The 27,832-nt window shown below is 44.6% G+C and overlaps 1 protein-coding gene across 4 annotated transcripts; it reads right to left on the bottom strand.

Annotated features, from left to right (window-relative positions):
• Positions 1-54: 54 nt before the first annotated feature.
• MFSD6 (major facilitator superfamily domain containing 6) lies at positions 55-27,526 on the bottom strand. Of its 4 annotated transcripts, XM_032189733.1 has the most exons (8): positions 24,446-24,464; positions 16,411-18,009; positions 11,149-11,246; positions 6,681-6,842; positions 6,026-6,124; positions 4,379-4,659; positions 2,392-2,410; positions 2,104-2,172 (listed from the first exon to the last, which is right to left on the bottom strand). In XM_032189733.1, exons 2-8 carry the CDS (start codon positions 17,955-17,957, stop codon positions 2,162-2,164), a joined length of 2,217 nt encoding a protein of 738 aa, XP_032045624.1. In that variant the 5' UTR covers positions 17,958-18,009; positions 24,446-24,464; the 3' UTR covers positions 2,104-2,161. The 4 variants fall into 4 exon arrangements, with proteins under 4 accessions (XP_032045622.1, XP_032045621.1, XP_032045623.1 ...); XM_032189731.1 differs by lacking the exons at positions 2,392-2,410; positions 24,446-24,464 and adding an exon at positions 27,049-27,526 and having other exon boundaries at positions 55-2,172; XM_032189730.1 differs by lacking the exon at positions 2,392-2,410 and having other exon boundaries at positions 55-2,172.
• Positions 27,527-27,832: the final 306 nt, after the last annotated feature.

Below are 27,832 nucleotides of genomic sequence, written 5' to 3' on the forward strand. Positions count from 1 at the left end.
TAAGCTCACTGCTGGCACCGTAACACGAAGACATGTAATAAAAGTTGAGATGGATACTATTAAATACATTATGGATAATTTATATTTCTTACCACGGTTTTTACAGTTTCACAAATATCAAAACCCAGGTGTACATGTCCATTTTGCAACATAGAATGACTCTACAATTCCAAAAAGAGCAGGCATTTCAAATAAACAATTCCAAGTGTAAACACAGTGTACAAGCTCTTCACCTCACAACCCAGGTGCTATGCAGGAGAAGCTGAGGTAACACCGTACAGCGTGAGCTCAACAGATGGTTGGTTTGTCTCGAGATGGTTTGTAGCATCCTTCCATCCTCTCACCTGCTCAGCCCCTCGGTTCTCCCCCCAGTTATACAAACATACAATAAATACATTTCTGATTTTAAAGGACACTTCGACAAGTCATGAGGATTTACATGAGTACAGTACATTTAAGTTCAAGTGCAAAAAAAGTAATTAGTGGCTAGTCATCGATGTTCCTCTTCATTTTCTAAGGTGTTGGTCCCAGGCACCGCCAGAGCACGGTTTGGTCTAAAAGCACAGCTAAAGCACAGCCACGGGAGACCCCTTCAGCCAAACTAACTGCATGTCAAAGCGGGTGAAGCTGCCTACCCTCCTCCTGCTCAGCTGCTGCCATCGTCCTCTCCCCTTCCCCTAACCTTGCCCCCGCATCACCGCAGGGGCCGTGCAGCCCAACAGCTCCGAATCTCCCAGGAACGAGCTGTTGGGATGAGCAAACGAGCCAAAACGCTGTCCTGACCAAACCCCCGGACTCCTCCTCGTGCCCGGGGATCTCCCCCCAGCAGCAATTTTCACTATTCAGCAGCGAGTGAGCTGGCTGCAGTCGGTATTGAGAAGCATGACAAAACAACACAAAGTTTTCCAGTGTCTCGACGTCGGGCAAAGTTAATTTCCAACACGTACCGCGTTCTAGTGACGTACGTCTCCTCCTGAGAATCCCTCATTCGACTTGATTTCTGCGCCAACAACTTTGCCCCTGAAATTGTCATCATTACGATTTTTAGGTGACTCTCCCTCCCTCCTCCCTCCCCCCCTTCCCCAGGCACTTAAAGCTTTCTTAATAAATAACCACAGTAACTACACTGCATTAAATAAACCGCTGTATAGATGATGAAATAAGAACAAAAAAAAACCAAAAACAGTGTCCATTGAAAACCTTGATCAATCTCAGGCTGTGCAATCTTGATCAAAGCTAGTCGTCCCAATACAACATCAAACTAAAATTACCCAAACACACACAACATACGCCCAGCTGAAGGGCTGCACGCACAGAGGTTAACTTCTTCACAAGCTTTCCTCCAGCTTTTTTGTTTCACTAAAACGTCATTTCAAAAAATCTTTGCTTTGCAGAACTAAACCTTTATCTCAAACAAGATAACGTAGCTTCAAAAAACATATTCTTTGAATATGCCTTACTCATTCCATCACCGCAATATGAAGATATGCTTGCTAAAGCTAGTCTGTATCTGAGAAATCTTTAGAGAGACAGGTTCATGCTGTTCCTATATTTATTGGATCCAATATTTTTAATAGACTATGCAGGGAAACTCAGTTTCTCTCCTAAAAAGTCTTTTCGTTTTGTCTCAGGAACAAATTCAAAGGAGAAAAAAAAAAAAAAAAAAGCTGATCGAGTCAGACACTCTGGCCTCAGCGAGCGAAGAGCGGACTCCCCTTTTTCTACAGATTGCAAAGAAATCTCACAGCGCTTGACTGAGCTTTAGCACAGCAGCCAGGAGTTCTTCCTACAGTCAGATCCGGCCACGTCACTTCCCTCGACCACTCCAAACTGTTGGCTTCCCTGCTTGTGTCGCTCTGTGTAGTCCTACGAGTATTGTTGGTGGGGTTACAAGCTTGCAGTGCACCACGTTATGATCGTTAGGATGAAGGCAGTCCTACTTTTGAGCTCCTGCTCCAGCGTTCCCCAGGTGAGAAGCAGAAATCCATGCACTGCTGTGGGTGAGGTGAGCGCGTCTCAGGGCCCGGCGGCAGCAGGCTGAGCGGCGCCGTCTGCCTGGGCGTCGGGCGGCGCTGTCGGGGTCGAACAATTTCTGGGCTGCCCAGAATCTGGCACGTTTTGGGGTTGTCTCGCTGAGCTGGCTGATGAAGCACTGTAATTCTCATTGATTTTCTAAAGAGAGGGGAAAGCACGGCGTGCAAGGAAGTAAGTACGGGCACTCACAAACACCGTCCCCAGTGGCATCCCCCCCGATGCATTCAGGCACTTCTGGAAGCTCACAAAGTGCTCACTTGGGAAGCCCGCAACGGAACAGACCAAACTTAAAGAAGCAAAGCAAAAGTAGAGCATTGAAACCCAGAGGACACTGACAGCAAGCAGGCGGTCGCTTACCTTCCAGCTCTTTTCCTAACTGCACTTCCCCAAGAAGCATGCAAAAAACAAACTCGTTGTGTTTCAAGGGAAAAAAGCAATTAACTGGATTTCAGTGTTCAGACAAGACCGTTACTTTGACCAAACAATTCTCTAAATTTTTTTTCAAGCTCCTTACATACGGCTTGCCTGAATAGTTCCTTCCCTCCCCCAGATACTGCTCCGACTTTCTCAATGGCAGAACATCCAGGCTATTCAAACAGGCCTCGTGAGGAGCATGAAAGCAAAATCAAACCCCAGGCACTGTCCCCAGGATCAGAACAACACTGATAAATTTGCTATTAGAAGACAAGCTCTCTGTGAACGTTTGTTTTGCACTGAAGAACAGACAATACGGCATGTACACCACTTTGCTTGGAGGATTAAAGAGCAGTAACAAAAACTGATCCAAAATCCTACAGAAAGGAGGAGTAATTTTTGCCACCAGTCCCATTTTCTGCACGCTACCTCTCCTTCCAAGTGATCTATTGAACAAGCTTAAGAGATTTGCACAGCCTTTTTCTAGTTTCAGTACTTTACCAGCACCAGCTTTAGGGATCGTGTGAAAGTAACAGCAGCAGTATTTTGGGGATGGCCAGTCCATTTGGGGAAGTGAGACAGAGGTAACAAGTAGATTTGGGAGGCCACAGCAGATGAACAAAATAATACAATAGGCGCATTGAACGTTGGCACAATCAACAAGAACTACTTCTGTATCAGCACAGCGTTTTTATAGGATGGAAAGAATAATGAAGAGATCGTGTTCTGCAGAGCTCCAAGAGGCATGACAGCCTGTTTGGCTGCTTCGCAATTCTCTGTGGAGTGGCTGGGTCGTGTCCAGCAGTGTCAGACAAATCCCTTTCAGACACCACACAAGGGCAAAACTTTCCTTTCCTGCAATGCCCATCGCATGCGCTCTCTGCTGCTGCTCTCCTCTGCCTTTTACATTTTTGCTTTGTACAAACCAAGACCCTGAGGACAGTTAGCAGTGGGAAACAGCGGCTTGTCTGGACAGATTGCTTGGATGTCAGACATTCAGTGATACCTTTGGTGCCACTAAAACACAAACAGAAAAACCCAACTCTCTCCTTGACTTGGGGAAGTTCAAAACACCCTAAAGCAAATGTGCCTGTAAATGTGTTTGCAGTAATAAAGACAAGTAAGAAAGGCAGGAGAGAGCTGACCCGGTGAAATTCCTACACGCTCTGCTGAGTCACTGTCCTATCCGAAATTGCCCATTTCTAAAGACGGGAGTTGTGGAAAAAGCCTTTCTGTGTTTATTCCTACTGGGTGTGTAAGAGGGAACCTCACCCACTCCTTCCAAAGCGGGAAACGCGGTGGTTTTAAGCTCACCCATGCTGTTCTAAAACCTGCACTGACAATTTTCCTGCTTTCCTGAAGCAGCATGCTTCAGCTCCGTTGCAGGAGGTATAGCCAAAGCATAATCCCAATCCATCCAACCCTCGATGAGACTATTAAAAATAGTTTGGGGTGAGACTGGATGGAAGGGAAATGGTGTCAAATTGTGGTAGTTGCCTGGAATACCTATTTCCACTACACTGTGGGCAATATGACAGCATCACCCAAGGAACCAAAACTAAGAAGAAATCATTTTACACTCTTAAGTAGCTCTGCATCTTCACGTTCAATTATCATCTCGTGAATTTTGCCGAACACAAACCCAAACTCATGGGAACTCGGGTATATCTGAGCCTGTAGAACAGAGCCTTGCTCCACGTCTCCCTCTCCTCCTCTCTTCAGGAAGATGACACATGTAAAAATAGTTACTCCTGCTGCAGTACACAGACAGCAACTCTATTTCATACAGTACTTCAACTATTGTTTCACAGCTCCACATTTGCTACAAGCTGACAGAGAATACTTGCCAGGTAGGAACAGATTTACTCAGCTGTAACAGTTTGCTAGCAACCACCAGCATGTGAGAACTTCCCGTGCGTCAGAAGATTACCTGCAAAGGCTGATTCTCAGGTATTGGGTGGGTTTTGGAGAGCTTCACCATCTCTTTTATCTGGTAGACAGCATAGGCTAAGGTGACCCAAGGAGAAGAGCTGATGCCCCAGGCAGGCTTGTTCACATCCTCTTGTTCTTCTTGGTGTTTCGTTTTCTTCAGAGGCAGCCTGGGCTCAGTCCGAGGCATGACATCTTCTGACTGCTGCTGCACGAGGTCAATGGTCGCTATGGGGACAGGACTGGAAGGCACTGGGATCCTCTCCGCCAGCATCGCCTTTTCTGAAGTTTAAAACAAAGTCAGCACCAGCAAAAGCCAACAAGGCAGACAACCAACACAAAGCGATTCTTGCTACCGTAACGCGCTCATCGCCGCGCTGAAAGCAGGACAGGGGCGCTGCCCGCCAGGATATTTTACTAGCTGCATATTGTCTATGAGCCTGTAAGTAACACATCCTGTGGATTCTGAGAAAATATTTTGTCCAAGCATTTTACTGATGAAAAAGATCTTTTTCAAAATTATAATCCTATTTTGTTTACAGACTTTTAGATAGCACTCGATATTTTAAGCTATGGCTGGATGTCCTCTAGTAGAGGAAGAAACGAAGAGGGTAATCCTGCAGACACGTAACCACACGCTTTGCTTTACTCACCCAGCTGGTATTGTTGAAAGCAACCTAATTACTGCCATGCTTAAAATTAAGATGCACACTCTCAGGATGGGTAGAGCGCGTGTTAAATGAAAACCAAAAGACTGAAGCAATGTAGGTAGAACAAGACCACCAAGAACGATCTATTCCTTTGTAGCTTCACGCGTAATTAACCAAAGGTTGATGGAAAACTGAAAGAGCAGCTCTCCTTCCTTCCACCTTACCGCTGTTTTCATTTGAACAGAGGTGAAGAAAATTCTAGCAAAATAAATATTTGAACACTTCAGTACAGGCAACTTGATAACTGGTCAAGGACAAGTCATTGACAAGTCATGAGTGACTAAAAAAAGCTGGCTTTCAATTCACACTGAGCAGTAATCTTTTGGGTAAAAAACAGATCAAAAATTCATGACTTTTCAGAATTCCGCCACTGTTTTACTGTTTTCATAAGAATTACATTTATGCTAAATCCTTAACCTGGCACCAAGTTTTTTGTTTCTTGTTGGCCTTTATATTAATAGAGGCGGTTTGAGTTCCATCTGTGGGTTCTCTGATGCCAGAACAGAACCGAGGCAGCCCTGAAAGCTTCTGTCCTCAGCCTCTATAATCTCTGGCAGAGGTGACTGGGCATTGTAGCACGAGACTACTCAGGCACCCAGAAGGCAGCCGTAAGGGACCGATGCAAGTGGAACAACTCGTTACATCTGCTAAGATTAATCTAAGAGATTCCCAGAACTAAGAGGACATACAGGTAGCGAAACATGTTATGCTTTCCTCTTACTGATAATCAAGAGCTCAGTGCTGCACTCCCTTGCAGAAGCAGCACAACACCTCAGTGTTCATCTCTGCTCAGGAAAAGATTTCTCATTCAGAACCAAACTGCTCAGTCAAAATCTCAATAAAGGCACCGAACAAAATTAAAGCAGCAGGAAATGACTTTTGGAGATACACTTTTCTCTAATTTTGCAGTGTCTTTAGTAACAGGAATATTTAATTACCTTCTTCTTCATCAGGAACTAGCAGCCACTGGATCAGTGCAAAGAGCAGAAGAATCACTAAACACGCCATTCCTATTCCTCTGAATGTGGCAGCAGGACCTGGAACGGGATTTTTTTTTTTTCCAACTGAGAATCTACTTACCTGGTACAGTAACACAAGGTGAGTCAGCATCATACACTCTTAGGGTATCTGTTGTCCCTTGCAGACTCTTGCCAGCTTGTCATGTTACATTTTCTTCCCCCAACACTTCCACAGGCTACGTGAAGGCCTTGTTATGGACGGTGTAGTTAGGTTTCACTTGCACACTGAGAGGCTGCAAAGTATCAGCCCAGTCTCTCACAAAGGATTCCTTCCTCTAATTTCAGGATCGAGTTGTAGATTTGCGCACATGATACTAAAAGTATCTAGGTATAACAACTTGAATCCATCCGAAACATTGAGAGGACGAAGCTGTAAATCAGCCTGGTGTGAATTCAGTGCTGCTTTGTCAGCAGGGTCCCGAGGGCCCCGCCAGCCTGAGCACCTGGCCGGCTCCTGACTTACCCCGTGCATTAATCCCTACACCTCGTGCATAAATCAGCTTGGAGCTGCTCGGCCAGTAAAACCAGAACTTCAATACCCCAACCCGAACTGCTCGGCGCGGTTCTTGCTTACCGAAATAATTGACCAAAACCCCTCCGACCATGGCCCCGCATCCCCTGCCCAGGCCCAGGTGGAGGCCTTGCAGGATCCCCTGGGCCGAGGTGCGCAGCTCCGGGGGCACGGCGGCGCTCAGGTACGAAATGCAGGCTGCCCATATGGCCGCGTGCGTGACACCTGCAGAGGGGACACGGTGGTGAGGACAGGGCCCGCGGCGTGCCCAGCAGCTGACAAGAAAACCCCATCACCCCCAGTGCCCGTGGAGTACAGACCAAGCCACGTCCCGCGGCCACATGTCCAAGTCAGACCCCTGTATGGATTTTGGAAGCCTCTTTCCTGCAGATTCAGGGTGATAAACACTTTTTTTTCCACCCTAGAACAGCGCAGCAGGGAGAGGAGCGATGCTCAGCGTGCAGGAGCAGGCTGCAGGTGGAGCCCTCGTCTCTGGGCACCTGCTCGGTGGCTTTCGGGGAGCGGGGAGGAAGGGACAGGGAAAGGCTGGGCTGAGAAGAAGCTGGAAAAGCAGAGCAGCCTCGGAGCTCGTCACACGTTGAGTACGCCTGAACTATTTTGCCACCCTCAGACTGAGTGGGAATATTTATTCTTATTTGAGTGGTACTAAAAATAGCAATCACAGCTTACCAATGCCTAAGCTCTGCCGCCTTCCTTAAAAAAAAAAATAATGTGTTGGCACAACCGATGATTCAGTCAACATGTTTCTGTCCTCTGCACTTGACTTATTTAGGAACATTTGGACACTCAGCAATCCCTTCTGCGTTCAGGCTGAAGGCTCTTCTGAGCAGGAGGATGCATTAGTTTGTCACATACCCAAAGAGTAACCTGGATTCTGCTCGGATGTTAAATGATAAACAGCAGCCTTTGAACACTGGCAGTGTCCAGGTTTGATACATGCCCAGGAGGCTGTGCAGTTTGATTTAATTCCAGATTGAAACAAACACTGCGCAGTGTCTGGGTTTGTACCCAATTAACTACTTAGAGCACACAAAGACCACTTCCATACATCCCGGAGCTGGCTCTGGTCATAGGCACATCGTCTTGTTGAAAAATGAAAGGTTTACATTAGGGTGAGTGTGTTTTACCTCATCATTTACAGCTTAAGGCTGTAAACCTCAGGTTTTCCATGGAAAAAGCTCTGAATTTAAAACTCACTGAATATCAACTGTTTTTTCCTTAATGTAAACTCACATAAGCATTGCAAATAGCACTGAAGAAATGTCCCAATAACAGTGCAAAGCTAATCTAATGTAGCTAATGTGCTTTTGTTTTACAAACATTTTACAACTCACGTAAAACATTCGGTTTTATCAGCTGTTAAAGAGTCTATCAAGCTTTAAAGCCAGGCAAATCACAAACACATCAGACATTATTTGAACCACCAGACACAATCCTGCTGTCCTTGTTTGGAAACAAAAGGCTGAATTTAGCCAACGTGTTCTTTACGTTTTCACCTCTGCTAGGATATCCAGATAGGACACGGAGCTCCCAGTTCCCCTGAAAATGAATCCACCCCTTCAAACCAGCTTATCTGACTGGCCTCAAAAGGTACAGGCTTTTATTTTTTTTTTTTTTTATGTGCAATTACTATTGTGAGTTTTTTATGATAATTATTTATGCATCAGTGGCTTTGGAACAGTTTTTACAACAACTTGTGTAAAGTCTGGTCTGGATTACTGTTAATCACAGTTCTTTCCGAAAGGAGCTGTTAACAATAACCGTATTTTGAGATGACTTGCTGAAACCACTAACCACCATTTGACCATCTGGAGTACAGCAACAATAAATGTAACACCCCTCTGTTATGCTCCGAATAATGATGTTTAGCAAACTTAGCGCTACTTTCCACATGAAACCAGAGCTCAACATTTTGGGAGCCAAGTTTATTTCAAGAGGTCCATCCTAACCGTGCAGCTAAGGATCCAACCTCTGCTCTCCAGACATATCTGTGTTGGCTGGAGCACCAGCAGAAGTCAGTTCTCAGCACAGCACTCGCTTTGGAGTTTGTTGGACAACTGCCATGTGAAAATAGCTAATTTTCAGCTTATTCGTATAGTTTTGGACGTCAGAAAATTCCTGTTATGCAGCTTGGTTAGCTAAGCATAGCTGTTAGCAGAGAATTTGAACCATTGTTTTGGAGCAACGTGAACAATAATTTGCAGCTAACTAGTACATTAAAATTTAATCTGTTAATTGCAAAATTAATGAGATCGCTTGCAAATTCAGCCTGACAGATGACCAGTATGTGCAGTATTTACCTGCCAGAATGCCTTCAAAATTACCAGTTAAAGATTCAGCCTAGGCCTGTATCTTCACACACTGCATGTACAAATAAATCCTACAGATCTGAAACTGTGAATTAAGAAGTGAGCTTTTATCTCCTCATTTACTCCTCTGAGAGTGCAGGACACCTCAGAAGCCCTCACCACCCCGTTACGCTGGCAGCAACCAAAACGTTGCTGTTGCATGGCTCCTGTTGCAATCAATAGGGGCAGTCTGCAGACGTCTTCCAGCAATGTCTCCATGCCCTTCAGCACAGCAGACGGGGCTGATTCTCCTTGTATTTCAGGAGCATGTTAAGAAGAAAAACAAATTCTTTACAAGAGTCAGCTGAAACTGTTGTTGACCTTAAAAGCCCTTCAGCTGAGAGCACTGGAGTTTACACAGACTCTGACAGCTTCCTGGAAGCGGAGCTGTGCTTTATTACAACGAGGGCTTCACACGGGATTTAAAAGACTTATCAGCTTGATGCAGTTACGTGGCCCACATGGTGCCCACATGCTCTGTATAATGTAATTTTTTCTTGGTTCCAAAGACTTCTAGCCCTCACATAACAAAAAGCAGCTACCACTCTTACCTCCCACTGTCAGCAAACTCCCATAATGAAAATAAGAGCTCCCACCTCACCAAACTTCATTAAGGTGTCACTTCTTACCCCTCCTGACACATTCCATGGATGCGTAGGAAACAAAGAAGAGTCTCAAGACACAGGTTTTAGTAATTACTGCAGAAGAAATAATGAATTGGGAACAGAGCAAAAGCAGTAAGAGCGGGGAGGGGAAGAGAATAATAATGGGTGGGAAAAAAAAAAAAAAAAAAAAGCCAATTGTAATTTAAAAAGATTCATTTGTTCTACGATTGACCAAGACTGAATGAAATTACTGGAAGGTAACAGATGTAGTCGTGTAGTGGCAGTAATTAGGTACACACACAGTGCCTACAGGCTTCATGGACACCAACACCATATTTAGTTTTGTTGTTTTTGTGTCTGCGTGTGCTATTTTTAACTTTCTCATTTTCTGGCTCTAAGTAGCTGCAAAATTCATTTTTCTCCAAAAAGCAAGATTAACCCAAGCGTACATAATTCAACAGTGGCTACAGATTCTTTGTCACATTACCACATTTTAACACTTGGTATGAAAGGTGATGTATCAATTCAGTACCTGTGATTTGGAGGATTTTTGTATCAAAATTCAGAAGCTCTCTTTTATGGCAGATTAATACAATAAATTGTTTTTTTGGCAGGCAGGGAAGGACTCAGGAAATAAAGATTCATTTCTGTGTGTATGCAGGGATCTACACAGTGTTCACCAATGGCACTTTCATGGTTAAGCTATTTTTAAAGGCAGGGAAAACATTCTCTGCATTTAAATTAGCTATTCTCTTGCAAGCCTGCAAATCCAAATAATTCAGTATTCTTCAGATACTGAAGGAACAAAAAGTAAAATAGTTTACATTCTTCCTGGTTTTGAGCAGTGGCACCCGTCACAAAGGCAGGAAAAAAAATACAAATTAGAGCAATTTATACATTAATATTGCACTGAAGACCTTACAAACCTCTTTGACAACGTGACTTGGAAATAGGGCTCGACTTACTTTTCATAGACCAGACCTCTGTGGTTCTAATTAAGTCAGTTAAAGGGCAATTATCTTAAAGAAGCTCTATTAACACAGACAAAGCTACTGAAATAAATTCCTCTCCAGCCATTAGAAAAAAGAAAATTCAATAGTCTAAAGCATTGATCAAATGATACCCTGTAAAACAAGTGCAGAATATTTTACCAGAGACAGAATGACCCAGACTACATTCTTTTTAATTTTTTTTTTTTCCACGGCATCCTTTCAAGTATGGTGACCTTTTGCATGTAATGAAGTTCATATTTATCCACCAAACAGGATCTGTGGTAGGTGTGTACCCAGCTCACGCTCTGTCTCTTTGTTTAGCTAAAGGGTGTGTTGCCTCGCACAGTTCTGCTTGAATCAACAGTGAACTGTGCACAAATGCAAACCCACCCTTCTGACGTCAAATATTTTCCAAGATAAACAGTAAAGTTTTATAAACGTGGGTCTTCTGGGATATTTGTAGTCGAAAGAAAAAGGAAAGGAAATACCAGATTTTTATTTAATCACAGTTCAACAATATAAGCACATGATCTTATACTGGAAGGCCATTAATGCACTGTCTTACCTTGAAGTACTTCCATTGGGAGAACAGTCCAGGCGTTTTCCAGATATGAGATGTAAATGTAGCGAGCCGTATTGCAGGCAAGGCCAATATACAGCACTCTAGAAGAATTAAGGAAAAAAGAAGTCATAATAGTTTGCACTTGCCTTTTTTTTTTTTTTTTGGTATGTTACAACACACCTTACTGCTTCAGAAATCAATTACACGTGTACAGAGTTTGCTTGTCCGAAGCATTTGCTCAATGTGGGGAAAAAATCAAAAGGGTCAGCAGAGATGCAGAGCTTTTAATCAACCTTGGTAGCTTCAAGCCATACTCTGCAGAGGACTGTATCTCACAAAGCATTTCTAAGCACATTCAACATCCCTTCCAAACAATCTTCTTTTCTAATCATTCAGACATTATTCCATTTTAATAGCAAACCTGATGCAGGTTTGGATTAGAGGAATTAATTTCACCCCAATTAATCTAAGTTTATAGTCCCAGTATCTGCAAACTGCTCAGAACTACTCTAAAAACACATCCCACAGAAGCAATATGGTTTGTAACAACATGCCTCAGGATAAAACTTAACCATCCTGTTGAAAAGCAGCAGATGCTGCATCTCAGAAGGAGGGAAAAAAGCTCTTATTACAGCTTTTAAACAATGAAGCACAGAGACTATTTTTCACGGTAGATTTCCCACTGCACGTTTAACCCGATGACTTTTAACTTCCAGTTTTCAGATGTAGCTTTGTTTACCTTCAGGTTGCATATTCATCCAGCTGGATGGATAGATCTTTCTCTTGCTTTGAGAGGGATTTTAGGAATGACTGACTTAATTCGAAACATGATTTAGCTTGAGAAAAGATGCTGTTGCAACCTTTAAAGGTTCTTCAGAAATAAGGATTACTTAATCCCTAAACATGCTTCTTGGTTGACTCCTGGTTTGGCACGAGTGATTTAAATGCAACTGGTAATTAATGTGCAAGCACTGATACTGTGAAAGAACGTGTTACTCTTTGTGCTGATCTTTAGTTAGCTATTCCACAAAAGCACAGCAAGGTTTAATTCACTGGTACATAGCCACTGACAAATCTGGAGTGAGATGCAATCATAGAACTGCAGCATCTTGTCAACATTTGAGATCTCTAAATATACATGTTGACAGCTAAAATACCCATACCGTAATTTTCAGCGTGTCAGCGATATCAAAAAAGATTAAAAATTATAAAGGCAGGCCTTTTGCAACAATATGGATTTACAGACAACAATACAGATTACTTTCAGTAAGTTGGGTGAGTTTGCAGGGTTTTTTCCCCCCCAAAATTACTCAAACTGGTCTGCGCACCGTGCACCAGAAGTTTCACCTCTCCCTTTAACTAATAACATCTGGGCCAAACAAATAACTTGGTGTCTTTTACAGCCACAGCTTAATGTAATTCTGAGGTATAATCACAGCTGTGAAGTGTGATAGGACACACAGTACAAAAGGTGAGTGAACCGAAGAGGTTTGCGGGCTCCTATGTCACTAAGTGAGACCCAGGGTAACGCAGCCTCCTGGGGACATGAAGGAACCATCCACCTCACGTACCCGTACCCGTCCTTCCCTATCAGCACTGCTTATGCCCCCAGCCCTCTGTTTGGGGCTGTTTCGCCTCAGTTTAATTTCAGTTTTGTCTATCAACAACTCTGCCCGTCCAGCAAGAGCTTCTTTCCTGTCACAGCCGTTCCCTGTGACCAGGCCGCAGGCATGAGGCGGCCGCCGGCGCCATGCTGGCACCCTCGCCACCAGCACGCTCAGCTACCTGCCTTCCCCCACAGAGTTACACCCGAACCCTGACTTAATCAGGGCAATTTAGCTAGCTTCTGCCTTTTAGTTTATTAGAACATGGATGGGGTTTTAGGTAAATGGCAGTTACTTGTGTGAAGATTTCTGTCAGGATGCTTTGGGAAGGGCACACCAGAACTTTTGTGTATTTACAGAATCGTTTCAAAAATTGTTTGCAATAACCACTTAGGCTTTTTATGAGACCTAAATAGATAACGTAAACAGACGGTTCTTACAAAACCTATTTGCAGTATCCACAGAGACACCGTATTCGATTTACAGGTTAAACACTTAAAGCACTGGATCTATATTTATGTCAAGACTAAGCTGTTTACAGCCACGACTACCAGGCTCTGCTTCCCATCAAGACTCGCACGCTGGAATTATGGTCAGACAAACACACTCAAGCTTAACCTTGAGTAGGAGGTTACTTTCAGAGATTAACATCCTCTTCCTAAACTCAGTGGCAGCTCGGAGTGCTTCTACACAGGGTGCCACTCAGCAATGGTGCCTTAACATCTGACAGGCAGCTTTTTATGCTTTTCCATCATAACACCCTCTCAAAGAATTGTGGATTTCACGCAGCTGCTGATGACATTTCTTATAACTTTTTAGTTTACATCTAAATGAAAATCACCTCTCTTGTTCTTAGAAGGTGGCTAGAGGCAAAACAAAAGGCCCTTAGCACTCTCTTCCCAAACCCAGAGGACAACACAGCCCTCCAGCCAAACTGCTTGCTGTCATTGCTCCGGGCTCCCTCCAGTCACCTGCTTACATGCACCATCAGAAACACCAGCAGCACGTGGCACATATTCCTGCAATATGCACGGGAAAGCTGGCAAAGACAGAAATAAGGCGTTATAATCAGCACACATTCACACGGTCACGCTTAGAAAACCCGGACAAGGAGTTTGGTATTAGTACAAGCAGCCTGTGAACACAACAGGTTTCAAGATGTGGGGAGGAGCCTGTGTGCTAAGGCATACAGTGGTCGAAACTAAAAGCTCTGCAAACCTAGAAAATGAAAACCGAGCTCATATGTGACATGAGTGTAAAGTCCATTTTCTTGTAGTTCGACAAAGGACAACTGACAGTATTTCTTCCCGCTGCTGTGACAGCGCATAAGGAACTCTGCTACTCATACCTGTCCTTCAAAGGGTTAGGACAGGAGTCATATTGTTCACGGAAATACTGCAGGAAGCTTGCCTTCAGCCAGCAGTCTAACCACCCAAGAGGAAGAGTGCATATGTATCCATGTATTTTTTTAATTTACTGACTTAAGTCAACAGAAGGTGAGACAACCTTATCAGTGAAGTCATCTCGCCAAAAAGAGAAGTCAAGCCACCTCCCCTATAACCAAAATACCCCCAAAATAATTCACAGCTAGCTGTGGATTAAGCTAGTGACTTGAAAAGTGACTTTATCTTTCCTATCTCTGACAAGAACTTACAGCTGAATTCCCATGAACAGCTAACTCTTTGTATGCCAAAATGCTAAACGAGGAATTCTGAGCTGTGAGAGGTGGCACCAGGGAGGCAGAAAAAACATCCCAAGAGCTTCTGGCTAAGACGGCTCCAAGAAGGGCATCTAGTTAGAGGAGATTTTTCTTATTATGGGATAAAGAATACCTGCACTATAAGGCGACAGACATATACAGAGCTATCCAGAGAACATGAATTACAAACTCCTATCAACACCTTCTTATATATATATATAAAGCTTTATATAGTGAAGTTCAAAAAATACAGGAAGGGGAACTAGAAAGAGACTTCTCAAGCTGCGATGACTAAATATGAGTAAGCATTAGACAACATTAAAATATGAGTAATCTGCACTTCCCAGGTGTAGTTACAAGGAATGTTGTTCCATTGCAAACACAAACTAGTATGTTAACAACTTACCAGTCTTGGTTTGATAGGCTTACCAGCGCGAAAGGAAAAAGAAGAGTTGCCCCTGTACATCATCTTTCTTTTTACAGGCTAACGTCCCTGTTGTCCCCCCATACCTTTTATGCCATCGTATTCACAAGCCTATCATTCTTTTGGGTTTTCTTCTTTCTCTAGTTGAAGTCTAAGCCTGTATTTTGCCCTATAACAATATAAATGGAAAGAGCATACCCAAGCTATCTTTAGCTATCAAGACTGTGATCTGTTCTCACCACTCCTCCATCATCATATCCTTCCTCCAGTCTTTGCATGCAAAGTGTCACATTCTCCTCAAACTAATTGTTAAATTCAGACATTAAATGACTGACTCAAAGTAAAGAGAGACTCCTCAGTTTAAAGGAAGGAAAAAGAAATCTGTTAAGTAAATTCTCAAATTACTGTGCTAAGTATCTTAAACATTTTTAGTAGAAGTCAAATGAATCAAAAAAAAAAAAACAACACCACACATCCCAGTAAGAGCAAATCAAAAAAACAAAGAGCAAAAACACAGAACAGAATGCATAAAAACAGCACAATTAGACAGCTTAATAAAAGCCATCTTGATGACTATGTGATTATAAATGGGCTTTTTGGAAAAGACATACCACTGAGAGCTCTGTGCTTACTGGCACTGAGTACCTGAGTAAATACAAAACAAAACAAAAACCACCACCAACAAAAACATTACAACTTCATTAGCCGAGATCCACCCCTACCTTTCTTCCCTAATCTTTAAAATAAAGACTGAAGCAACTTATAATATGCAGAAATTAAGTTATTTTTCAATTTAGAGGAAAACAACATTCACAAATATGATGGAAGTAATCGATTTCACTTAAACAAGGCAAAAAGCATGTGAGAAGCTCTCATTTCACTAGCTAACACGCACAGTTGCAACTACAGGAAGAGAGCAAGGAACTGAACTTGTAAGCAACACTACCAAGCTGCAACCTCATTCTGCCAACACCCCGAGCCTGCTGATGGGGGCATGTGCACAGGAGGTGCTCACCTCGCTGCTTCATCTCAGCCTTCTTCCCTCTCAGCATGCAACTGACACCCTTGCAGGCTACTGTGGGGGCAAAGACTGCCCTGCAAGGAGAAGTGGGCTAAGCAGGAGGTTTCCAGAATGCTGCTACTCGCAGGAAAAATAAAAAAAAAAAAGTAAAATTAATGGAAAACGTAATTCAAAACAAACGATCTTGGAGTAGGAGGCGATTTGTCAAGATCTCGAGCAGAGCTCTGAATCGCTGAACTAGGACATCTTCTGGAAATGTCTGCAAGGGGTTATGGTGCCACGTGTGATGTGTGCACTAACTGAAAAGCTAATGAAGCATTGCAGAATGTTTTCAGCTCTTAAAATAATAATAAAAATCTCCATTAGGCACCTTCATAGCTGAGCAGGACTTGGAACTTCAAAATAAAACATTTAACTCGAATTTCACTTCGTATCACAAGGCCAGGCCCCAAACTCAATTATTTTAATTATTTTTTTTTTTGGTATAGATCTTTAATGAGGGCTAAGATCTCCTCACCTGATGTGTCCAACCAATTCAATCAGCTTGTGGCTGAAGAAGTAGGCAGTCAGCTCAGACACATGACTGAGCACTGAGCAAACTCCAAAGAGAGTGGTGGTGCCATTCAGGTCTTCCAAGTGCCAGTAGAGGAAGGTGAAGACAAAGCCATACCCAAAGCCCATGAACCATGCCACGAAGAGCACCGAGCCATACTGGATACTACAAAGCAGTTTTATGAGGTCCCAAAAGCTGAAAGACTGCGACTGGCTCATACTGGTTGTAGGAGTGTTGTCGGAGGATTCATTGGAGGCGCTCCTGTCCACCTGGGATATTTCCACCTCCTTCCTCTTGTTTTCCTCTTGCTTGAAGTGCGTGTAATGAAAGCGGAACTGGGTGGCCACAATTAACGCCATTGTCATCAGAACACCAAAAACGATGAAGACTATCCTGTAGTTCTTGTATTCCGGAGCTTTACATCCTTGACCTTCAATGACGACTTCTGTATGGGTGTAGTCGATGCCGATTCCCACGGAGAGCATGGCCAGCCCCCAGCCCAGAGACCCCCACATTCGCTGCAGCCCGTAGCGGTCCCGGTGCTTGCCGAGGTATTGCAGAGTTACGGTGTCCACAATTGTAACAGAGGAAGCGCTGAAAAACTCTCCTATTATGACAACCAGCAGAATGAGCAGGAAGATGGCTTCTACTTCTTGCTGATCATAAACGAGCACGGCTTGGTCAGAAGGCATGGGCTTTGCGGTGACGGCAGCTGGGGTGGTGCTTGGAGTCGTGTTCCCTGGTGAGGCTGGGCTAGCAGTGGTGTTTTTCAGAACAGGATGGGTACTGTTTTCCAAGGCAAAATCCATGTCACCGCTCTGCGTAGGTAGCAGGAATGTTATTTCAGGAGTAGCAGTCCCTGTTGCTCCCAGAGTGGCCGGACTGGAAGTCAGCAGGTCTCTCTTCCCACGAACTTTGGGGGATGCAGCACTCAGGGTCGTTAGCAGAGATGGCATTGAGGCGTTTTGTGAAATGGTGGTTAAAAGGCTGCTTGCGTTGGTGGGATGTGCTGGGGGAAGGCCCTTTGGTACGCATCTTAAGGTGGCTGGTCTAACAAAACCAATCCCCAGGTTAAATAAAACCCAGCATAAAAGCGAGAAGAGAAGGACGATCTTCCCTTTCTTGAAGCGATCTGCTACCACTCCCCAGAAGGGAGCACTGCAAAACTCAATAAAGTACCTGATGCCCACCAGAAGTCCGCTCTGACTGGGTGACATACCCAGCTGCTTGTAATACACAGGCAGCAAGGGGTAGAGAGAGCCATACGCAGAATAGAAGAAAAAGTAAAAGACCTTCGAGATGAGAAGATCATTGTTGATTTTGACGCAGTGCTTTTCTAGCCAGTCCAGCTCTTCGTCTGGGACAGTGGTTGTCTCTGTCGAAGGGGATTCATTCTGGGGCTGCAAGTCTTGATCCTTGGAAACGCCGTTGAAAGGATCAGCAAGCACGTATTTTCTTTTTTGTTCCTCTTCATCGTCAGTTAAAATGGCAACCTTATCATCAGCTGCCATGGCTTACCACAAGCATCCAATATTTGGTGAGCTCTCAGCAACTAGGGCTACCCTGCGAACAAATAAAACATCACACGGTTAAGGATCCACACAGGAACAGGTCTGCTATGCAAGTCATCAAGGACAAACAGAGCTTCTTTTTTTATAAGTGGCATTCCTAAGCAACAGATGCAGTTGTTGCCACAGCAGTAATTTGTGGGAGGCTCAACTTTTCAGGCTGAATAGAATAGAGAGGTGGGAATTAGGATGGTGAGAATTAATCCTAATACACGATTAATATAAGGGACCCTCAAAATTAGGATAACAACCTTAAAGGCATCAAAGACCTGGGGCAAAGAAACACAGGGACAGAAACTATGCACAGACCCTACAATGACTGGTTCAATAAAACTCTGAAATTGAAGCAAGGTCAACTGGAGCATAAATTGTACTGCAGCCGCCCACATTTATCCTTCGCAGAAGAAAAAAAATAAATTGCAGAACTGATGAGCAACACTTAAAAATAAACTCACCACTACTTAAACACGGGTTGGACAGAAGAGTTTTCACATTAAAAACCAACAGGCCACTCTAATGAGCTGGGTTAGCTAACGGAAGCTTTCCTCTTAAGGAATAAAACCAAGTTATGCCAGCAGACTACCTCGCAAAATCATTGTCTTAGGCAACTACTATTGCTGTAAAGTTAACCTAGGAAGATTAGCTCACATGCGTTATGAAATGTTGAACGTTTAATATATTTTGGTTTTGCCCTGCCTTTTCTGTTTTGGTTCAGTGTTCATATACAGAATCTTTTCAAGCAGCAGGATGTGAAAATAGCATTTTATTCGCCTGAGACTTCTCCGGGAGTGCTGAAGTTTTGATATGGAATATATTTCTCATGGAGTCTGAAGTTTGTTTTTTTTGCAACTCTGCACTTTGTTTCCACTAGAAGAGCTGCAACGAAACTGCAGCCTTTGAGAACTCAACTGAAAGCACAATATCATCTACTGAAAATCAGTCATTCACTGATATATCCAGCTTCTTTAATTATTTAATGATAGCTCAGAATGTACTTAAATACCAACAACATATTTGCAAATCGATGCAAGGCTAGTAGCAGACGAGAGATTTAAACATTCATAGGTGTATTAAATGAATTGATTTGTGCTGATCCAAGGTACACAGACCAGGCGACGGAATAAGCCACGGATAGTTGTAAAAGCAACAGCCCATTAGAACAATCTAAACCTCAGTTCAGCGTTACACAGCGCTAAAAATGCCACCATTAAGATCCCAAACTCCCCTGAGGTTTCTGTTTTTCCACTTTTAAATGACATTTCTGTGGGACACTACCTACAAGGATCTCTGGTTTTACTTAAGCAGGCAAGGCTGCACAAACAACTTGGAGCTGTGACCATTCATGTATTCAAGGTCAGAAGTTAATCAAAACAATGCCAGCACATACACAGACTGCTTTTTTTCTTCCAGTTGCTCTAAAAAGACTTCAGAGACAATTGGATTAAAAAATAAATAAAATTCAAGTGTCAAAAGACTGGATAAAGCCTTAATTAAGTTGTTTGAGCTGTCTAATGTGAAAATGCATTTTCTTGCTCTTACCTGCTATCATCAAAAGCCACCAAAGCCAGCAGCTATTTCGTTAGTTCCTGTAATTCTCGGTGCAGCCAGCCACTTCCACCTGACAGTTGGACGGATTACGGGCTTTCTGCTCACATGCTTGCTCAATTTTGGCTTCAATATCCACAAAACAAGTCCTTCTAAGGAATAAGTTAGATCTGTCATCATCTGCGCTTTTATTTTCTCTAAGCTTTGCCTTGCTTGGACAACCAAGACTCCAGAAGAGGTGCAGCTCAAGGGCATGGAGCAGAGGATTGGGTGCTGTTCCTGTGTCCTGACAAAACCAGCAGACTCTCACCTGCTTACTAGCTGTACCAGACCTTTACAGACCTTTACTTCTGCAAAATACATTTCCTCACCCCCACGACACAAGATCCAAGTCACATGTTAACCACTCGGACATCCAGACAGCTCGTTGCAAGCATTCATTCATTCCAATTGTCCTAACCTAAGCACAACAGCCGTACTCCATATCCCTAGGTATGAGCCATCTGATTTCACACAAATTATAGCGGGAACTTTTACAGCAATCTGTATTTCATCTGTTTTTAATTCAGCTTCCCTTCTGTGTGGGAATGGGACGCCAGTTTTTGAAGTTGCATGGATAGTGGCTGTACTAAAAATGGTGACACTGCTCACCTCGTGGCCCCTTCTTCCCCTCCCTGGGACATCTGTTGGCCACAGCACCCATCTTCTTCTCCTCACCTGTTGTGTGCAAGGATTAATTCAACACTTCTAGTACTCTGACTAGAACATCTTGAGTAAGAATGCTAGGAAAAGTGTATTTCATAATAATTTCAGTAAATATTTTCCCACCCTGAGAGTGTTTCATTGAATATTATTAATAACACAGAATATACTCTTCAGAAATATAACAGCACCAAGACTGGTAGGAGCCATATGGCTTTCTTTAATGTTTTGATCACTAGTTTGTTTGGAAGACAGTTTTTTGAAAGTGATTTTATTTAGCGATTTTTTAAAATCTAAAAATAAGCAACTGGAGATGAGAAAGCCAACGAAGCGGTATTGTCACTGAAAATCTACAGAAAACTTATTAATCTATGTGGCATTCCTTCTCCTGACCAAAAAAAACACACAAAAAACAAGCCAGTCAGGGACTGAACGAGCAGCAAAATCAACCAGATGGCAAAACAATGTACTTTGAAGTAGGACTAGACAAATACCAGCTATTTTAACCAGGCTTCAAATACCGCATCTTCTCTTTGCAAAACCCTTTTCTGATCCACGAGACAGTAGGAGGACAGAAGACAGCGCTACCAGCAAGTTTAAAACAACAGAGAGGAGGGCAGGCTGGGAAGACAAACAGGAGGATTTCGGCACGAAGATGAACTTTAACTCCTTAAGGCACGACGGAGCACGGAGCTCGGGCCCAGGCCTGCTGGTCCAGCTGGGCCGACTGCGTGTGCACCCAGCAAAGACCCCGGAAAATTGGGGGAATGCTTTTGAAACCTCCCTCCCTGAACTCAGGCAAGAGGTGTGAACACCCAGGAGAGGCAAATGGGGCGAAACATCCACCAGGACCTGAGAAAGTGCCAGCAATGGGAAGGGATAAGGTGGAGCAGCCTCCACCTGACGGAGGCACAAGCTGCTGTGTGCCCACAGCTTTGTGCTCCCGGACCACCACATGGAGCAGTGCCCGGTCTCTACATTTTCATCATCCCATCCCCCCGGTGGTACAACAACTGCACAAAAGGCTTCAACACACGACAAAGAGAACCACCCCACGCTGAAGCCCCATTTGAAGCCGTGCAGGAAGCTTGCGGCCGGCCCAGCGGCCTCAGGCCTTTCCCCACGAGATCACACACGCTCCGAGCCCGGGTGTGTGTTTCTTTTCAGATAAAGGATGTGCGTGTTAACCACAAGACCATTCTTCCTTCAAGCTCTGCACAAATAGGCTTGTTTAGGTGAGCACTTGTGTCTCGTTCTCCTGACACAGGAAGGTGCCCTCCTGGGTTGCATCTACCCCTCCACCAAGCCCAAATCCTATTTCAACCCCCAAAACGTGTGAGGCATCTTTCAACCCGTCACCCGCTGCCACAAGCTACAGCAGCGTGTCTGCAAACCTCCGAGCAACCGGCTACCTGAGGAACAGGGACAAAAAGCATTTGTCCTGACGACCTCAGTGCTGCTGCTGCGATGGGCATTGCAACGACGGCGAGGAGCCTCTTTGGCAGGCAGGCAGAAGACGACAAATACTCTGCATTTAGTTAAGTACCTTCTTGGCTTTCTTACCATTTTTGTTTCTTGAATTGATCATGCTTGTGTTGGCTCTCCCAGTTAAGAGGATTTCAAGACCAGGAAGGATAAAAAGTGAATCTAATTGAGACGACCAGACATTACAAGTGGAGCCAATCTTCCCAAACACTTGTGTGGAAAAAAAAAAAAAAAAAACAACAAAACTTCATACTGAGTCAAACAGTGCTAACCAACAGGTATCAGACTGGGGTAACAACTCCCTAAACTTCTCAGGGAAAATCCCATGGCACTTAGAGCTTTACAGGATTAAAAACAAGGCATTAAAACTCCACTTGCAGGCCAACAGAAAGTTAGATTTGGGGTGGAAGAGTACAGCTCATTTTAAATACTTACTTCAGTATAAATATCCCATTTGTTAGGCTTTGGGAATTAAAGCATAGTCAAGACTCACCCAGCACAACATCTAACAGCATCAAACCTGGGGTTTGGATGCATACTGAATTAAAAGAAAAAAAACAAACAAAAAAAAAACAAGCAAAAAGACCACCCTGCAGTTCATCAGGAAATAGTCCAGCTGACCAAGAGTAGCCTTAATCTAGATTGTTAAGCACCTAGAAAGATGACTGTGCAGATTTACATTTACACAGTCTCTGGAAACATACTCCAAGAGCAGGATTCCAGAAGAGGAATCATGAACTAATCCCTCAAGCAACACAGAGCTGTGATGGAGCAGCCTGGATCACTGATGCACTGCGGGGATAAAGCAAGGCCAGCCAACAAGGGATCACATCTTACTTCGCTTTCAGACTTTCCCTGACTAGAAAGCTGAGTTTGTAGTGAACTTGGGAAATTCCACATCAAGTTTTCATATGAACATTTTAAAACAAATCTGATAAAAAGATTACATGTTTCTTATTTTAAACAAACACGCACTGAAGGTTTACTCAGGTTACCAATTACTGTTTGATTCACAACAGGGCTGTTCTAGAAGTCAACTTAAAAGCTACCTGTCCTCCAAAGCAAGCTCACCTCTCCGTGCCCAGGCTGGAGCCCACCTATCACCCTGCATCTCCTCCTCAGCCCCACACCCCTTGCTGGTCCCAGCTACAACACTTTAGGATCAAAGCTGTACCTGTGCAGCATCTCACAGCGCTAAGCCCTGCATCCAGCAGGCCTACAAGGCCTGTCTGTAAGGAGCACACATAATAGGCTGCGTTTGCCATTCCCAAGCAAGTTTTACCCCGGAGGAGTAGCCTGGTGCTGTCGCCTGTGCCCTTGCCAAGAAGAAGCACAAAGCGTGCTGTTTGCGTAAGCACGCACAGCCTTTCTCTCATGTCCTTCATCTCCTCGTACATCGCGCCCCAAAGCTCCCTGGGGCACACCAGCCTCCGGGGAGCCCTCGGAAGGGCTGTCCCCAGCCCAGCCTGGCCACCTTGCTCTCAGCCATGAAGCCAGGAATAAGTCTCATTGCGGGAATTAACTCGGTGCTGGAAAACGTATTTGTTGCGGGTCTGAAGCAAGACATCAGTATTTTAATGTTAACTCCCACAATTAGTGTTTCTAAGAATTGAAACCACTTTGTTCTGTAACACTTAATTCTTCAAATTGCTTTATTTTGCTTTGTTTGGCACGCACATACTTCAAATTTTGGTCTAAGTAAGTTTTTGTGCGCATAAAACCCCGCATTCTTTGACACGTCTAGTCAGTTAGATTGAGACTGAAGTATGTTTTATGCCAAGATTGGGTTTTTAGTAGGTTTAATGCACTTGATAATAGGTCTGAAGTTGCTAAGTTGCTACAACAATGCTCGTGGTAACATCAGGGAAGATAAGAACACTATCAGATCCTCATCTGCTGCTGCAAAACCATTAAACTCGCATCCTGGGACTCCTGCCTTCTGAGTTGTGTTTTCCACTGATTACTTGCAGATGAAGACACGTAGAGCAGCAGATACCCCATGCTGTAATAAAGGTAATAAATGAGCATCAGCAGTGGCTACCCACATTATCAGCAGCAGTAACTAGGGAAACACCAGCAAGTGACTGGCGCAAACTACTTTTAAATCAGTTCCTTCTGCAGCCAGGACTGGGCCTGGCTGTTTTAGCCTGCAGGGACGAGCCGTGCAGCTTGCCAGGGAGGGTGAGCACAGGCCAGGGGAGGTGTGCTGGGAGCAGGCGCCCAGAGCCCCAGCCCCAGGGGAGGACAGCCCCAGGCAGAGGCTGAGGGCGATGCCACTGAGGCTGCCCTGGCAGCAGCTACATGTGCGACCAGCCGCAGCTTCCTCACGTCAGCTCCTCGCGTCATCTCCTCCGGCTGCCGGTCGCTCTCCACCTGCTCCAATATTATTTTCCCCCCTAAAACCTGCTGCAGACCTTCACTGCGCTCCTGCCATCCCAAACACCCCCCATAGGAAGCAGACAGCGATCGCCCCGCGGGTCACCCGAGAAGGCGCTGGCTACCACAAAAGTTCCTTTGTCCACTCCTTATTTACCCCCAGCACCACAACCCTCAGGCCAACCAACACCACAGCCAGCCTCCCCCAGCCCCGAGCGGCGGGGCTGGACCCCGCGTCCCCCCCCCACCCTCCAGCATCCCCCCGCCTCCTCCACCCGCTGGGGGCCGGCAGGTCCCCGCGGCTCGGCCCGGCGCTGCCTCACCTCTCCGTGCGGCTGCGGGGGGCTGCGGGGCCGGCCCCATGCTGCTGCTGCTGCTGCTGCTGCTGCTGCTGCTGCCGCCCCTCCTCCTCCTCCTCCTCCTCCTCCTGCTCCTGCTGCGGGCGGCTCCGCGCTCCCCGGCCGGGCCCCGCCGAGCCCAGGCCCCGCCGCCGCCGGCGCCGCGCAGGGGCGCTGCGGGAGGGAGGAGCCGGAACCGGCACCGACACCGACACCGACACCCCCCCCCCAGGTGTTTTTACACTGTTTTTAAACACGGAATGCACAAAATTACCTACAGACAGCCGCCGGAAGCGCACGGTGAGAACATTGGTAGGTTTGGCTTGAAAAGGAGTCGGTGTCAGCTGACTGGGAGGCAGCCGATTTGTTCCGCGGGGCAGGGGAAAAATGAAGCAAATACAGCAACAACAACAACAAAAATAAATAAATAGATAAAGCAAATACACAACATTTTCGTGGAAAAACATCTGACATTGCTTGTACAACATATGCAGCTGGTGTTTTCCAATAACAGCAGAGGTGAAGTCCCTGAGCCCCATCTCAAGGAGATGGTTTACAGGAGCTGAAATTTTAATTTCTAGCAAGGCTTCTCACTTGGTTTCTTTCACAAACTAGGGCTGTACTTTGAAATCAGGAATTTCTGGTTGACGCAAAATATTCCGCTGTCCTGCAGCAGCTTTTAACTCTGAGCCAAAATAGAAAAAGGAAAGATCATTTACATCAGTCAGATCAGTAGAAGGTGAGATCTGTGCTGCTAGGACCTGCTCCCGAGCACCCTGGAGCCATCAGAAGAGCCTTCCTTTCAACCAGGCCTTGAATATTTTGTGCAAAACATGAACAAAATGACTTTAGTCAATCCCCTGCTAGGAGAAGGAGTGCATTAGGGCGACTACAGCACTCGCTTCCTCCTTCAGGAAGCTCTGCATCACACCCCCGTTTGTGTGTATCCCTCCCCAGGTAAATCTGGGCAGAAGCTAAGTCATTACGAGGACCAAAATGGCTTTTTCCCTCCTCTTTCAAAGACCACAAGCAACCCTATTACCATTATATAGCATCAGCAAACAGAAACTCCGACAGGGGAGCTGCCAGAGAGTCACAGAGTGAATCAGCAGATCGTGCCCAGCTCCAAGCACTGCGGATGGCAGCTGAGCACAACACCTTCACTGCTGAGACGAGGAGCTACCATCGCAGCGGCCCGGCAGGGCAGCAGAGGCTCTCCCTCCTCAGGATTTTTGTCCCCGGAGAAGACCAAACCATTTCCAAACCTTAAACAAACAGCCAGCCACCCATGCCCACGCACACACAGTTTATTCTAATAAAAGCTAGAAATATTGAGATAAGAATGCAAACTGGCTAGGGCAGACAGAAGAGTGAGAAATATGATACATGCACCCATCTCCTCTTCCCATTCATATCAAGATGGCTCAAAGTATTTTTTTTTTAACTGAACTGGTTTTGTGCTGTCTTTACTTTTAATCAGATACAGGAACAGCTCTACCATCTTATCTCCTTGATTAAATTCATGTCTTCTGCAAAGCAGCTCTGCAAATACAAACCATTACCAAGGCAGGCATTTGCACTTAATACATGCAAATGTGATTTTTAATGAAAGCCACTTGAGTGGCACAAGCAGTGAAATCACCTGTGGTGCTGAGGGACAAACTGCACCTAATTCAGGCTGAGGCCTCACATCTGTATGTAGAGCTGAATTTGCCTAATTACAAACAGGAGCAGTAAATGACAATTTTAACACAGAAGGGAGTCACTGTGCTAGCCGAGCTGTCTAAGCACTTTCTCCAAAAAGCAGATTGATCTTTTGTTTTGTATTTCATCCCCGGACCTCTAGCATAACTGACTGGTTAGTCTGCTTTAGTCCCTTGGTTAATATAACAGCATCTGAGCAATACAAGTAGTTGAACTCAGTGGCAAGGTCAAACATTTCCCCTGCTTCCCAAGGCGTGAAAACAAGGAGCAATTTACCGATGCCCTTCTCCAGTTCTGGAGGTGATATTCCTGGCTCTAAAGAACAAAGGACCTCAGTACTCAGAGACAGTGGGACTGCCAGGGATGTTGGTTACACTGAGATACAAAGCAGTATCTCTGATCACAAATGATTAGAAAATAAACAGGACCTTTTTAGGCAAACGGAAGCATTCATCCATTTTAAATACGGACAGGACAGGTAGACTATGTTGTCAGTCACGCCAAAAATAGAGAAATAGGAGCTTTCATGTCCACTGATAACATTGTAGAATAATGTTTCAATTTTTCTACTCAGATTTATGGAAACTAAAAAAAATATTAGTTACATGTAAGAAACCTTTTGGATGCTTTATTTATAGTGCCCATAGTACAATCTAAGATAAAGACTTCGGGTAATGATACAAATTGTTTCTGAAATGTTGTACACAGCTACTTACCTGTTCCCTGCAATATCCTGATAATCTCAATGTCTTTAGGATAGGACTTTACAGGCTGTAGTATTCTCAGTGGAAAGCTTCAGAACATCTGTTTATTTCAGAGTCTGAAGTTGAAGACAGAAATAACACAAACAAGATCTCAGGAGATATTAATAGTCCCATACTTACCAAGCTCATTAATAAATTCATTGGATTCCTCCCCAGCAATGTTTCTTTTCCAAACCTGGAAACTAAATTGTTGACAGTGAAGAAAAACAACATATGTTTAGTTTTCAACAGAATGTTAATTTAGGTTTAAAGAACCTGATTCTGCAGCGTGCATTGGCCTAAACTTCTAAAAAAGCAACGGCGGGTGGAGATGCACCTCAAGCACCAGGTCCCACGTTAGCGACACGTCCTTGTGTTTGGCAGAGATGGAGTAGGTATGGCCAACGTCGACGCAGTTACCCTGATACGGCTGCTGTGAAACCCAGCCTGGTTTCAGGAAGCAGCTCTCCAAAGCCGGAACGTAGCAGGGAGAAAGTTTGTCCCTTCCATTTAATGAGTTATTTTACAACCGTCACCAAATCGTCTTTCTCACAGTCACTCTCATGGAATTAGATAGCCAGGAGATAAGCAGGCGGACTTCAGCTCTATGTACAAGGCTGGGGGAATGCCACCGCTCCCAGCCAGCAGGTTTCGGTACACTCCTGCTCTCCCACAGGCAGGTTGGAAGTGTCAGGAGGATCTAAAAGGCCTTACAAAAGGAGTACTCAGAAATGCTGCCTGATTCCACCTGGCCAGTCCCCACTGCTGCCCGAGCCCAGCTTCCTCTGCTGCGCTTAGCAAAGCATTTCAGACCCGGTGCTTCCACTGGTGGAGACGTCTGAAATCTCAATCCACATCTGCATTTTGCAGCCAACCTTTTACAGTATTTCCATTCTCTTTGTCTCTTGCAGATTGTGGTCTATTT

Source organism: Aythya fuligula, chromosome 6, assembly GCF_009819795.1.
Source record: "Aythya fuligula isolate bAytFul2 chromosome 6, bAytFul2.pri, whole genome shotgun sequence".
NCBI lineage: Eukaryota > Metazoa > Chordata > Aves > Anseriformes > Anatidae > Aythya > Aythya fuligula.